This window comes from Leptonychotes weddellii, chromosome 2 (assembly GCF_054177405.1).
Source record: "Leptonychotes weddellii isolate Sample4059 chromosome 2, ASM5417740v2, whole genome shotgun sequence".
Classification (NCBI taxonomy): domain Eukaryota; kingdom Metazoa; phylum Chordata; class Mammalia; order Carnivora; family Phocidae; genus Leptonychotes; species Leptonychotes weddellii.
This window is the reverse complement of record NC_138370.1, coordinates 96,883,288-96,898,008: the sequence shown is the minus strand read 5'-3', so window position 1 is coordinate 96,898,008 and position 14,721 is coordinate 96,883,288. Positions and strand designations below refer to the sequence as shown.

General features: G+C 35.7%; 1 protein-coding gene across 5 annotated transcripts in view; it reads left to right on the top strand.

Annotated features, from left to right (window-relative positions):
• The window catches only part of SEC24B (SEC24 homolog B, COPII component), an 86,368-nt gene that overhangs the window by 43,430 nt on the left and 28,217 nt on the right, over positions 1 to 14,721 (top strand). For all 5 annotated transcript variants that reach the window (XM_006727194.3, XM_006727193.3, XM_031025653.2 and 2 more), the window contains 2 exons: positions 6,775 to 6,855; positions 9,005 to 9,228. In XM_006727194.3, the coding sequence (XP_006727257.1) occupies positions 6,775 to 6,855; positions 9,005 to 9,228 (305 nt within the window). The remainder of the gene's footprint in view (positions 1 to 6,774; positions 6,856 to 9,004; positions 9,229 to 14,721) is intronic.

Genomic DNA, 14,721 nt, shown 5'->3' with positions numbered 1-14,721 from the left:
CTAGTGAGAGCACAAAGCACTGGAGTAGGAGGGAACTAAAGGGCATGTGACAGTAATCACTACTGTATTACTCACATATTGTCTTCCTCCTGCCTTTTTTTATTATGCAGCAAAATAGTAAGACTATATCATGGACATTTTTACTAGAATCCTCTGTTCTCAATTCATGGTTTGTTAAAAAAAAAATCATATATTTGTTGATTGCAAATTAAAGACATATTCTGAATGGGGAAAAAATGTAGCTTTTAAATGAATTTTATTTTATTTTTTTAAACCCTGCTCCGTTACAGTAATTTTTTCATGTGTAAAGAGGTAAAAGAAAGTGGCTTAAATTGTTGTAGGGACTACCTACAAGTATTTATATAAAGTAGAGATTTAGAGTGCTCTACTTTTTAAGCATTTCCCTGTATTCATGGGACTTTTGTGTGTTCAGTTTATATGGAATTGTTCTCCACTTTTGAAAAAATAATGAGATATTAATGAGCAGGTTCAGAAATCATTAATATTCCTCTTTATAATTATGGTATAGATTTGGTACTAGGGACAGTCTTACATTTTGTTAGAAGCTACTAAAAGTTCAGAATTGTTGGAGAACAAACCTTTAAAGGAAGCTTGAGCAAGTAGCAAGCTATCAGGTTCCCATATGATTGTGTCTTAAATCCTTCTCTTTAAGTTTATTCAGTCATGGGTATTCACTCCTTCAGTTGTTAGTGCTTGAGTGGACCATCAGTTTTAGACAAATACTTGAAAGTGGAAGTGAAAGGAAATAAGCAGTGAAATAAAAATTGAGAAGTGAAATGATGTGAAAGGGGGGAAAGAACACAAAGACTAATTCAGATTTTAGACTTTATCAGCCCTGTTCCTGGAAAACACTGTCAGGTCATGTTCTGTTACCTGCTATACAGACTCTCAAGCACCTTTCCTCTAGGGAATTTTCAGGTTGGGAAGAGGTGAGGGGACAACGGGTAGCTTTCTCACACGGCTCTGGGAATGTGACAGCTTGGTGCTGTATTTTGTAAGTGCTAGTGGAATAAAACTTTTGATTTTTCATAAGGAGTTTTAAGGTCATAGTCAGTTTTTGTTTGACTTTCACACAAGCTAATAGTAATTAATCTGTTCCAGGTACTACGTTAGAGATAATGATATGTTTATGGTTTGCCTTGGGTATTTTAAAAGGTAGTGTTGTATTTTGACACAGAACAAGTTAAGTCGACTCCTGTAGATAACAAGACAATATTGGCCTGCTTAGGTCTAACTTCCAAAGAGAATTCTTTTTTTTTTTTTTAATTCAAGTATATAATACAGTATTATTAACTATAATACTATGCTATATATTAGATTTCTCAGACTTATTCATCTTATTCACTCTTTGACCAATATCTCCCCTTTTCCCCTACCCCTCCAAAGAGAATCCTTAGGATTCAAATCTTTCCCTTTAATTAATATAATATTTTATTATTTTAACAGGTAAATGTCTTTCAGCTGAATTCAATAGATATGTAATATATTTTTAAAATTCTATAAATTGAACACATGTCCTGGGTCTCTGAAGGATATAAAAGGATATTCATGCCACAAGAAAAGTATTTGAGGGTTTTCAGCGTTCATCTACATTAAAAAGAAAATATGGTACCTGTTACCTGATATTTAGCTTATAAACATGCCATACATATGTATATATGATTGCTATAGCTGGAAACTCCCAACTTTCTGTATAGTGAGAAGGGGCAGAGTATTAGGGCTACAGTGGAAGGAGATTTGGTACCAGCATCTAGAGTTAGAATTCAAAAGGTACTTTCAAATAGAAATAGTACTCAAGTAGTAATTAGATGTCTAGGCTAGCCTCAAATCTAATTAACTGAAATACTAAACATTTGAAAATGCTCTCCTTTTTTTTTCTCCAGCCATGGCAAATGTATAGTATTTAATCGGTAATATAGATTATGTGTTTTATAAGTACCTGCAAAGTGGACCTATCTAAGGTTTAAGAATGAGGGCAAGTCCCTAAGCTATTCATTTGACTAAAGCCAGCTTATACACACAAAGCAGTATTTTGCTTGGTGTCATGCTTCCAGAGATTAATACAGTAGCATAGCCTCCTCCATATACTCATAATATGATAGGGAAGCATATATGATTACAATATATCTTGATAAGTGCATTAATTAAGGGGTGAGAAAATGTCCTGACGTAGGAAAGGAAATGATTTCCATGGGTATATCCGAAAGGTTTTATGGAGGATTTGAAATTTGAAGGATGAGTAGGAATTTGCCATGTGGAAGAACAGAATCTAGGCTAGTGAACCAATATCTGCAGAGCATAAATGCAAGAAAAGATGGTATGTTGGGTGCAGAATTAGAAGATCAGTGTGATTGCATCATAAGGTAAAAGAGAGAAAATGGTGTGGGAATAGGAGAGAAATAGAGGTGAGGAGGGCAATTGGATCCCACATTTTGAAGTTCCTTATGATACCACAAAGGTATTTAGACTTTATTCTGTAAGATGGTAGGGGAATCGTGAAGGTTTTTTTAGACTTGTTCAAAATATTAACTTGTATAATGTACTTCTTAAAAAAATACCACTTTGACTTGTGTTGGCAGTGATGTGACCTAATTAGAATTAAACAATAAATTTTAGCAGAGCTTGAGATGTTTAGTTCAGTGGTTCATCAGGATTTAAAACTTTTATCATGGTTTTGCTATTTTAACAAGTTGAAAATAGAGATTTGCTTTGGTGCTTTTCTTCCTAAAGTGAATTTTAAAGTAAGCTAGCAGGTTTCCAATTATTTAATAAAACAATATATTTTTTTAATTTATTCATTTGAGAGAGAGAGTTGGGGGGGGAGCGGCAGAGGAAGAGGGAGAGAGAGAGAATCTCCAACAGACTCTCTACTGAGCGTGGAGCCTGACGTAGGGTTTGATCCCAGTACCCTGAGATTATGATCTGAGCTGAAATCAGGAGTCAAATGCTCACCCTACTGAGCCACCCAGGCACCTGAAAACAGAATATTTCTACAAAATTAATACTTTAAATATTTAAAATAATTTGGCATGTTTAAGCAGTCTTACCTTTATTTTTTTTTCAAGAATAATTATTTATTGATATTTACATTTAAAAGTTTTTCTTGGGTGCCTGCGTGGCTCAGTCAGTTCAGCGTCTGCCTTCATCTCAGGTCAGGATCCCAGGGTCCTGGGATCGAGTCCCGTATCAGGCTCCCTGCTCAGTGGAGAGCCTGTTTCTCCCTCCTCCTCAGCTGCTCTCCCTGCTTGTACTCTCTCTCTCTGTATCCATCAAATAAATAAATAAAATCTTTTTTTTTAAAGATTTTATTTATTTACTTGACAGAGAGAGCCGAGAGCAGAAACACAAGATTCAGAGAGAATGCTATGTATTTTTTTTTCCTTTTCTTTTTATTATGTTATGTTAATGCTGTGTATTTTTTTAAATAATAGCTTTATTGAAATACTGTAAAATTTACTCATTTAAATTGTACTATTTGGCGGTTTTTAGCATATTAACAAAGTTCTGCAACAATCACTATGTAATACGAAAACTTTTATCACCCCAGGGGGAAACTTCATACCTTTTAGCAGTCACTTCCTGTTCTTACCCTCCTCCACACCTACATACACACAGCTCTAGGCAACCACTAATCTACTTTTTGCCCTTAGATTTGTCTGAGCATTTCATATTAATAGGTCATACAATATGTGGCTTTTTTTGTGACTGGCTTCTTTCTCTTCTCTTAATGTTTTCAAGGTTCATCCACGTTGTGGCATATATCAATGCTTCGTTCCTTTTGGGCGCCTGGGTGGCTCAGTTGGTTAAGTGACTGCCTTCAGCTCAGGTCATGATCCTGGAGTCCTGGGATCGAGTCCCACATCGGGCTCCCTGTTTGGCGGGCGGTGGGGAGTCTGCTTCTTCCTCTGACCCTCCCCCCTTTCATGCTCTCTCTCTCTTTCATTGTCTCTCTCTCAAATAAATAAATAAAATCTATAAAAAATTACTTCGTTCCTTTTTATTGCGGAATAATAGTTGTGTAGATATATCACATTTTATTTATCCATTCGTAAGTTGATGGACATTTGGATTGTTTCCACTCTTTGGCCATATGAGTAATGCTGCTGTTAACATTCATGTACAGCTCTTTGTGGAGGTGTGTGTTTTCATTTCTTTTGAGCGAATTGCCAGGTCATTAGATAACTCTGTGTTTAACCTTTTGAGAAACCGCTAGAACGTTTTCCAACATGACTGCACCCTTTTACAGTCTCATGAAGTTTCCAACTTCTCTGTATTCTTGCTAAAACTTGGTATTATTGGTCTTTTCAGTTACAGCCACCCTGGTGGATGTGAAGTGGCATCTCATTGTGGTTGTGATTCTCATTTCCTTAGTGGCTAATGATGTTGAGCATCGTTTCATGTATTTATTGGCTATTTGTTTATCTTCTTTGGAGAAGTGTCTGTTTAAGTCCTTTACCCATTTTTAATTTGGTTATTTGTCTTTTTATGGTTGAGTTATAAGAATTCTTTTTATATTCTGCATACTGGACCCTTATCAGATGTATAATTTGCAAATATATTCTCCCATGCCTTTTCTTTCTTGATGGTATTGTTTGGAGCATAAAAGCTTTTAATTTTCATAAGATCCAGTGTACTCTTCTTGTTGCTTGTGCCTTTGATGTCATATTTAAGAATCCTTTGCCAGTCCAGGGTCACAAAGATTTTCTCCTATATTCTCAGATTTTTGGTGCTTACATTTAGGTCTGTAACCCATTTTGAGTTAATTTTATTATAGGGTGTAAGGACGGGGTCTAACTTTATTCTACTTCACGTGGCTGTCTTGTTGAAAAGAATATTCTTTCCCCATTCTTGTTGCCTTAACATACGGTTTTGAGGTGAAATTCCCGTAACATGAAATTAACCATTTTAAAGTGTATAATTCAGTGTCATCTAATAGTACAACCACCACCTCTGTCTGGTTCTATCATTTTGGTGGTTGTGCAGTCATCACTTCTATCTAGTTCTAACTTTGAGAAAGTACTGAACTAGGTAGAACTGAACATTTTCACCATCCCAAAAGGAAACTCTTAATTTTCATTAACTTACCATTTTCTCCTCTCTCAGTCCCCAGCAACCACCAATCTACTTTTTATCTCTGTAGACTTAACCCCATTCCGGGTATTTCATATAAATAGAATCATAATTGTGACCTTTTGTGTCTGGTTTCTTTTGTTTAGCATGTTTTCAAGGATCATTCACATTGTAGCATGTATCATTACTCCATTCCTGTGGATAGCTGAATAATACCCCATTTTATAGATAGGCCATATTTTATCCATTCATCTGTTTATGAATATTTAAGTTTTGGTATATTTTGGGGGGAGACTTACTAAACAAAGATTTTATTTTAATAATTGAAGTACAGTTAATATACAGTGTTAGATTCAGGTGTGCAGCATAGTGATTTGACAATTCTATACATTACTCAGTGCTCACCACACTAAGTGTAGTCACCATGGGTTACCATATGGTGTTATTAGAATATTATCAACTATATTCCCTGTGCTGTACTTTCATCTCCATGACTGATTTATTTGATAACTGGGAGTTTGTACCTCTTATTCCCTTTCACCTGTTTTACCCATCCCCCTACCCGCCTCCCCTCTGGCAACCACCAGTTTGTTCTCTATAGTTAAGAGTCTGTTTTGTTGTTTATTTGTTCATTTGTTTTGTTTTTTAGATTCTACATATAAGTGAAATCATACGGTATTTATCTTTCTCTGACTTATTTTGCCTAGCATTATACCCTCTAGATCCATCTGTGTTGTAGCACATGGCAAGATGTCATTCTTTTTTATGGCTGAGTAATATTCCTCTCTCTCTCTCTCTCTCTCTCTCTCTCTCTCACTGTGTATGTGTGTGTGTGTGTGTGTGTGTGACATCTTTACCCATTCATCTATCAGTAGACATTTGGGTTGCTTCTATACCTTGGCTATTACAAATAATGCTGCAATGAACGTAGGGGTGCATATATCTTTTCAAATTAGTGTTTTGGTTTTGGCGGGTAAATACCCAGTAGTGGAATTACTGGATTGTATGGTGGGGTTTTTTTTGTTTTTTTGTTTTTATTTTTTGAGGAACCTCCATACTGTTTTCCATTGTGGCTGCACCAGTTTACATTCCCACCAACAGTGTATGAGGGTTACCTTTTCTTACATCCTGACCAAAGCTTGTTGTTTCTTGTCTTTTTGATACTAGCTACCCATTCTGACTGAGGCATAGAAATGCTGAGTAGCAGGCTAGGTAGCAGCCCAAGCCAGAGACTCCTCTTTTAAGAAGGTTTCATACAGCTGTGCTGCCTTATAAAAGTCACTAAAATTTCACTATCTTAAAATATCCTAGTACTGATAAAATGTATTTAATAGCTTGAGATTTGGTAGATGCAATCTTGGAGGTGTTATTCTGGTAACATTTCCATCAGTCTAACATATTTGTGTGTTCTACTACTTTTAAAAGTTTGATACCTGTTCTTCTCTAAGACACCTTCACATGCATTTGATTAAATTGTGTTCCACTTGTCAGCTCCATATTCTCCCCACTCTTATTAACGGAAATTTATATATGGTTTTTAAAGGTCGTTAAACATCAGTCACTTTGAGTTTAGAGTCAAGAATTTTCCTAGTTCAGCAAAACATCTTTTTCCAAATTGCCAGAGGCTGCTCTATGATACACTGTCATTTTAAACTTAGTGCATATTTCCGTTTTTCCTTTTAGGTGTTGACAGCTCTTCTACCACGAGCAGTGCTTCTCCAGTGCCCAACAGTTACGATGCCTTGGAAGGAGGCAGCTACCCAGGTAATTCCTTTTGTGCTTATTTGATGCTTACTTGAAAAATTACTGACCATCAGTTTTTTCCAAACATCAACATATACATAATTAGCAGGCTGTATTTTCAACAGAAAAAAGGACATTTTCTGGTATTTCTCAGCCTTAAATTAATAGTTTTAATTGTCATATAACAACTACAAATGTAATTTCTGAGAGGCCTAAGGAAATTTATTATTTTATTTTTGTTATCATGCTCTTTATCTTTTTCCTCTTTCTAAAAGACTTTTAATACTAAATAATTCTCCTCTTTCCCTTCTTTCTTATGCTGGTAACTTCTTAAGTAAACTTTATATTTCTGTTCTCATGCTTAGGTCTTTGAATTCCTTCCAGCTAGCCTCTGAATATAAATAGTCTTTGACTCTTTACTCCCCCTATGACTCCTGGCTGCCTCACCAGGTAAATAGACTAACCAACTTGGGGGTAGATCTTGGAGGCATTACTTTTAACCTTATCTGGAAATAACTTTGGTCATTATATAGGAATAGGAGTGGTGGATTAGAAAAAAATACAAACTTAAGTTTTAGAATTCGTAGTCATTTCATTATAATATCTTAAACTGTGATCTTCCTTTTTAGTCTGTCTCTTATCACAGATAACCTGACAGCCACATCTGACTGCTCTCTTTCTCACTTTTTCTAGGGATTCGAAACTTTAGGACTAACAGAACAAGTAGTTTTGCCCTTCTCTTTATTTCTTACCACTTTGGTAATAATCCAGGATGGAGCTTAATTGAAGTTGGCATATGCTGGACTTAACATACTATCTTGCTATCACTATCCTACGAATCAGTAGAAAACTTTCATCTTCTCAGCTTAGTAGAGTTCCCTTTTAATATTTCAAGAATACTTCAATAAGCTACTCACTCTTTTGTGGTTAAGGATTTTTTTCCTAGGGATGTGTGTTTGCGTAAGAAATTGCGGACCATTCCAAAAGCAATCACCATTATCAAAATATTCTAGAATTCGTAGACTAAAAGGTGAATACTACATGTGGAATCAGTATATTATGAACCTGAAACTAATATAACACTGTATGTTAAATTTAAAAAAAAATTTTTTTAACTAAATTTTTTTAAAAAGATGTATTTACTATAACTGTATAGTATTTCGTGAGCTTCAAATTAACCTAACAAAAACAAAAAGAAAATTAACCTGAAGTGAAATGTTGAATGTGGTAGTCAAAAGATCATGGCTTTGGAGTTCAACCTTGCTTTGTCTGTCCATATTCATTTCATCAACAAATTGTAATCTTATTATGAACTGTGCTGACATTGAGTGACCTTGGACAAGTTTTCTAGCTATTTATAACTATACCAAAATCACTGCTATCTATAGCAGTAAGATTAAATGAATTGAAAATACTGTGTGTCAGGTGCTAGGACAGAACTTAGGACTATAGAAATGTATGTATGGTATACCATCCCTTTCCTAAGGAAAGGGAGAAGTTTTAGACCTCCACGTTTGACTCCAGCTATCTATATCTTGTGCTGATGACTATTATCATGTTAAGAGACCTTTCTACTTACATTCCCATCACTGTAAGGAAGGATAAGCAGGGTGTGACACTACATTGAACCTCTTGTCCTATTAAGAAATCTGGGAGGTTACCAGAAAGCCAGTAAGCCAGCTCTTGCCTAATAAGCACAAGATGATAGACAGAAGAATGTCTGGGAACATATCTTCAAAAGCAAGAGCCAATAGATACTGTCTGTAGAAACTAATGATTGTTGAAGAATCTTTAAAAAATACATTTTATTGGGGCACCTGGGTGGCTCTGTCAGTTAAGCATCTGCCTTCGGCTCAGGTCGTGATCCCAGGGTCCTGGGATCGAGCCCTACATCGGGCTCCCTGCTCTGCGGGAAGCTTGCTTCTCCCTCTCGCACTTCCCCTGCTTGTGTTCCCTCTCTCGCTATGTCTCTATCTGTCAAATAAATAAAATCTTTAAAAAAAAAAAAAATGTTAGATCAAGTTTTTCTCTCTACTTCTGTGGATGTTTGCAATTTCTCATAATAAAAAGTTTAAAAAAGGAAAATGCCAAAGATTATGGCTTGCCCAGGAGCCAAGTCTTTATAGAGTCTTGATTTTCAGCGTTAACACCATGTTTTTCCCTTTGTTAGATATGCTTTCCTCATCAGCAAGCAGTCCTGCTCCTGATCCCGCTCCTGAACCTGACCCTGCTCCGGCTCCAGCTCCTTCTGCTCCTCAGCCTTCAAAAATGGCTAAGCCATTTGGGTATGGTTATCCAGCTCTTCAGCCTGGTTATCAGAATGCTACAGCACCACTTAACTCTACAGTACCGCCCAGTAGCCCAGGGTATTCTGGATTCCAGCCGTATGCTCAAGTATGTATAAAGACATTGCATTTCTAAAATGGTGAAACTCTTATCAGTTCTCACAAATCCCTGGTGATTCAAATGGATTATAGGTGCAGATACACATAAGCTTAGATCAAACATACATACATTTTGGTTCCAGTTTTTATGTGTGTGTATGTGTGTGTATACATAGAGATAAAAGGAAATATAAATAACAAATCTTTAAAGAGGTTAAATCTGGATCAAGATATTAGCTGTGATTTTTCTGTCCTTTGTTGTACTTTTATTTTTTAGAGTCTTGCAGGTATTAATTTTATAATCAGGAAATAAAATGTTAAGTTTTTTAAAAGTCTGTATTACTAAACTGGCTTTTTCCTCAAAAAAAAAAAAAATGACATGTTATAAATGTGGTTTGGGATTCCAACTCTTAGATCGAAGAAGTCTTCAGGATATGACATATAACTGAAATTGGTAATAGTCTCCACAAACATAAATGCTAATCAATAGTTATGTTTATTAGTAACTACTGCTGTGACCCATTCTGATATGACCTTTTTTGGAGTCACCTTTTAAATGCCTAATAATACAGAATAGTAAGTATCTTACATTTATTTTTATTAGGAATATAAAATATAAGGAAACAATTGAAATGGGGAAGCATTTCTACTTAAAATGAAAAACTGTTCTTCGTAGACTTAACCTTATAGAAATTTCATCTTACAGTACACTAATGAAGATTAGAGGGACATAGGAAAATCATGTGTCTGGAATTTAATCTTAGAATTAAGGCACAGAAGGAAGAAGGAAACTGGGAGAGGTGCTGGAGAAATATGATTGGTTAGAACAGATTTTTCTGCCTTCCATTTTGTTAGTTTCTTTATTGGGTTTAGTTACTTTATTGGGTCCAGATGAAACAATTTTTTAAGTCATTATTTTCTGACTCTTGTGCTTTAGGGAAATTGCTTTTGGGGGTCATAATATATAATGTATTCCTACATTTTAATGAGAAGAAAACCAAGTTCAAAGAAAGGTTCTTGGAGGAAGTTTTGGGCAAGGAAAAAATTGTAGTGGTATTCCACAAGGAACAGAGGAAAAGGTTCTTGGACCAGATCTGGCCTGCTGCCCATTTCTGCAAATAAACTTTTATTGGAATAGAGCCTCGCGCGTTCTTTTATATATTATCTGTGACAACTTTTGCACCACGGTGGTAGAATTGAGTAGCTACAGAAGAGATGTGTGGCTCTTAAAGCTTTAAAATATTTACTACCTGACCCTCTACAGAGAAAGTTTACTGACCCTTGAAATAGTAGAATGGAAAGTATTGTGCGTTTTTTTTTGTTTTGTTTTGTTTTTTTAAAGATTTTATTTATTTATTTATTTGACAGAGAGAGAGACAGCGAGAGAAGGAACACAAGCAGGGGGAGCGGGAGAGGGAGAAGCAGGCTTCCCGCAGAGCAGGGAGCCCAATGTGGGGCTCGATCCCAGGACCCCGGGATCATGACCTGAGCCGAAGGCAGATGCTTAACCGACTGAGCCACCCAGGCGCCCCTGTTTTGTTTTTTTTTGTTGTTAAGATTTTATTTATTTATTTGAGATAGAGGGAGAGTACAGAGGGAGAGTGAGAAGCAGACTTCCCACTGGGCAGAGAGCCCTATGTGGGCCTCGATCCCAGGACCCTGAGATCATGACCCGAACCAAAGGCAGATGCTTAGCCAGCTGAGCCACCCAGGCACCCCAAAAGTATTGTTCTTGTTCCATTTTATTTGGAAGATTATTTTAGAAAAGTTAAGAGGTTGTCCTTGGAATAAAAATAAAAATTAATATTTATTATGCTAGATTTTAAAAATAATTTCATTCTATCTTCTGTAATCTTCATCCTTTTTATACTCTAGCTCCTCCGGTGCAAGGATCACAGGAGTTTGAATGAAGGAGACAGAGGCAGACTGAAAAGTAACTGATTATTAATCATGGGAGAAGTAAACATCATAAAGCAAAAGCTTTAGACTTTATACTGTTAGAGATCATTCACTTCCACCTTTCCTTTTTTATAACTTTTTATTGAAATATAATCTGTATTATATTTATGTACAGTTATATAAATCAACATCATACCGTTCAATACCTTTCTACAAATTGAACACATGTAACCAACAGCCAGAGCCCTTTCTCATGCCTTTTCCAGTCACTAACCCCCAAACGAGAGTTAGCAACTGTCTTGACTTCTAATACCACATATTAATTTTGCCTGTTTTTAATAATAGCTGTGTATATTCTTGCCTAGACTCTTTGGCTCAACATTAGGCTTACTGTGTGCTCGTAGTTCATTCATTTTCACGGTTGTATGTACTCCGTTGTGTGAATATACTAGTTTATTTATTTGTTCTATTGTTGATGGGTGTTAAGGTAAATTTCCAGTGTGGGGCTATTATGAATAGTGCTATTGTGAATATTTCTGTTCATGTCTTTTATTTTTTTTTTAAAAGAACTTTTTTTTTTTTTAAAGATTTTTTATTTACTTATTTGAGAGAGAGAGAATGAGAGTTAGAGAGCACAAGAGGGAAGAGGGTCAGAGGGAGAAGCAGACTCAAAAACTGACTCCCAATGTGGGACTCAATCCCGGGACTCGAGGATCATGACCTGAGCCGAAGGCAGTCGCTTAACCAACTGAGCCACCCAGGCGCCCCTGTTCATGTCTTTTAAATGAATGTATATATCGAGGAGTGGAATTGCTGGGTCATGGAGTATCCATACTTTCAGCAGTTAATGCCAAACAGTTTTCCAAAGCAGATGTTCCAATTTGTACCTCCATTATTGGTGTGTGAGAGTTCCAGTTACTGCACATCCTTGTCAACACTTGGAATTTCACTTGTTTATAGTAGTTACCTTCCTTTCATTATTTAATTGAAGGAATTGAGACTCAGATAAGTGAAATCATCTGTCCAAGACCAGGCTTAGTTCTGAGAATACAAGTCTTTACAGTTCAGAATTAAGCACTTTTTTTTTTTCTCTCTTTAACTGGTAGGGACTTGTGCAGAAGAAAACCAGAGTCATATTTGATATATGTAACTAAGGAAGATTACAAAGCAGCAATTTGTTTTTGTTTAATCTGAATTTAAAATAGTTTTTTGGACATTAGTTTCAGGGTCAGTGAACAATAATGATTTAAACATAATAGCTAGGCTGTACATTTAAATTCTTACCTATCTACTAAAAAAAGATTGTAGATTTTAATCGAAGATTAATATTAGCAAGTTAATTTTAAAAGAAGCCATTTAAAGGTGACTTTTTTAATGCCCTTCTGGCCCCACGATTATGGTCAGAGGGATATCAGGGTCACCAAGAATAATTTGGAGGTTGCCAAGGACTTGTTTTGAAGTGTTTTCAAGTCTGACCGAGAACTCTGACAAATCTGGGGAGGGGGAATTAAAAAAATAAAAGAGTAATAGGAATAAGATCAGAGGTAGTGAGGGACCATAGTCCAAAGCTTAGATTTTATCCCAAATGCAAAGGGGAGACATGGGAGATTTTATGTAATGGAGTGATATATCTGATTTACATTATTTAGAGAAGCATTTTGGCTGCTGTGTGAAGAACAGGTTAGGGATGGAAGTATTTGAAAAGACAAAAATGGAAACAGGGAGACAAATGGAAGCTTTGCCATAATCCCAGAAATGTATGATTGTGCTTCGTTCTAAGGTGGTATCGGTGAAGGTAATGAAAAGTGGATGGATAATGTCTATCTTTTGACTTATTGATGGATTTGTACTGGTAGTTGAGAGAAAGGAAGGTGAAAAGATAAATGTTAGGTTTTTGGCAGAGCAATTGGGTACTTTGAAGGTGAAGGGAGATGAGTAGGTCTAAGAGTGGCAGTTGAGTTGGCCATGTTAAGTTAAAATGCCTAATAGATTTACATGGAGCTATCTAGCAGGCAGTAAAAGTGTATATGAATGCCCATTCCTCTGTATTACCAAGTCCACCAAGAATTATTTTTTATAAGCAAACATTTTTTTATAATTATTAGTCATTTATGTTTTTTTACTGAAGTCCCAGTTCATATTCTTTCATCATCATTCAGGTCCTCTGGTTTATAAAAGCCATCTATAATAAGTATATTAACCTTTTGTCTACTATATATTGCAATTTTTTTCCTCCACCTTGACATTTGTTTTTAATTTTAATGGTATTTTTTTGACATTGAAGGAATATCTAAATTTTATGTAGTCATATTATGATTTTTTTCATTTTATTTTTAAAGATTTTATATATTTATTTGACAGAGAGAGCACAAGCAGAGGGAGTGGCAGGCAGAGGGAAAGGGAGAAGCAAGCTCCCCACTGAGCAGAGAGCCCGACAAGAGGCTAGGTCTCAGGACCCTGGGATCAAGACCTAAGCTGAAGGCAAATGCTTACCAACTGAGCCACCCAGGCGCCCCCATATAATGATTTCTTTTGTTTTTACTTTTGTTTGTATCCTTTAAAAGATCCTTTCAACCTTCCAGCTATAAATTTTTTTAGTTCTTAGGTGATTTCAGTTTTGCATCGTTAATCTATTTAAGGTTTTATTTTGGTTTTTTTTTTTAAGGTTTTATTTTGGCTCATAATGTAAATAAACCCATTTTCCCCCAAAAAATAGCTCTAAGCTCATTATCATTTATTAAATAATCTGTCTTTTTTCACTGGCCAGTTATTCATTAAGTCACTTTGAGTTCATAGAAAGCTGTGAATTCATAATAATACTAAAAATATAACAAATGTAACAGAAAAAATAAGCAAAACAAAACTCATTGAACATCATTGTACATTTTTTTTTCATTGTACATTTTTATGGCATCAACTCATTATTCTGAAAATTGGTCATTGAAAAAACTTGGAAACAAAAGCATTTATCCTGCCTTTCCAGTATGAACTGTATTCACAGAATCTAAATTCTTGATGCTGAAAAACATTACTGCTGAAATTTGTTGTGAGGTTTAACTGTGCTAAGGTTTAAATTCATTATTTTGCTTTGGGTTTTTTCCAAGAATGCTTTAAATTGAACTACCTTATTAAAATCATTCTATTTCCAAAATTGAGGAAGACACAAAGAAATGAAAAAACATTCCATGCTCATGGATTGGAAGAACAAATATTGCGAAAATGTCAATGCTACCTAGAGCAATCTACACATTTAATGCAATCCCTGTCAAAATACCATCAACTTTTTTCAAAGCAATGGAACAAATGATCCTAAAATTTGTATGGAACCAGAAAAGATCCCGAATAGCCAGAGGAATGTTGAAAAAGAAAAGCAAAGCCGGCGGCATCACAATTCCGGACTTCCAGCTCTATTACAAAGCTGTCATCGAGACAGTATGGTACTGGCACAAAAACAGACACATCGATCAATGGAACAGAATAGAGAGCCCAAAAGTGGACCCTCAAGTCTATGGTCAACTAATCTTCAACAAAACAGGAAAGAATGTCCAATGGAAAAAAGTCTCTTCAACAAATGGTGTTGGGAAAATTGGACAGCCACATGCAG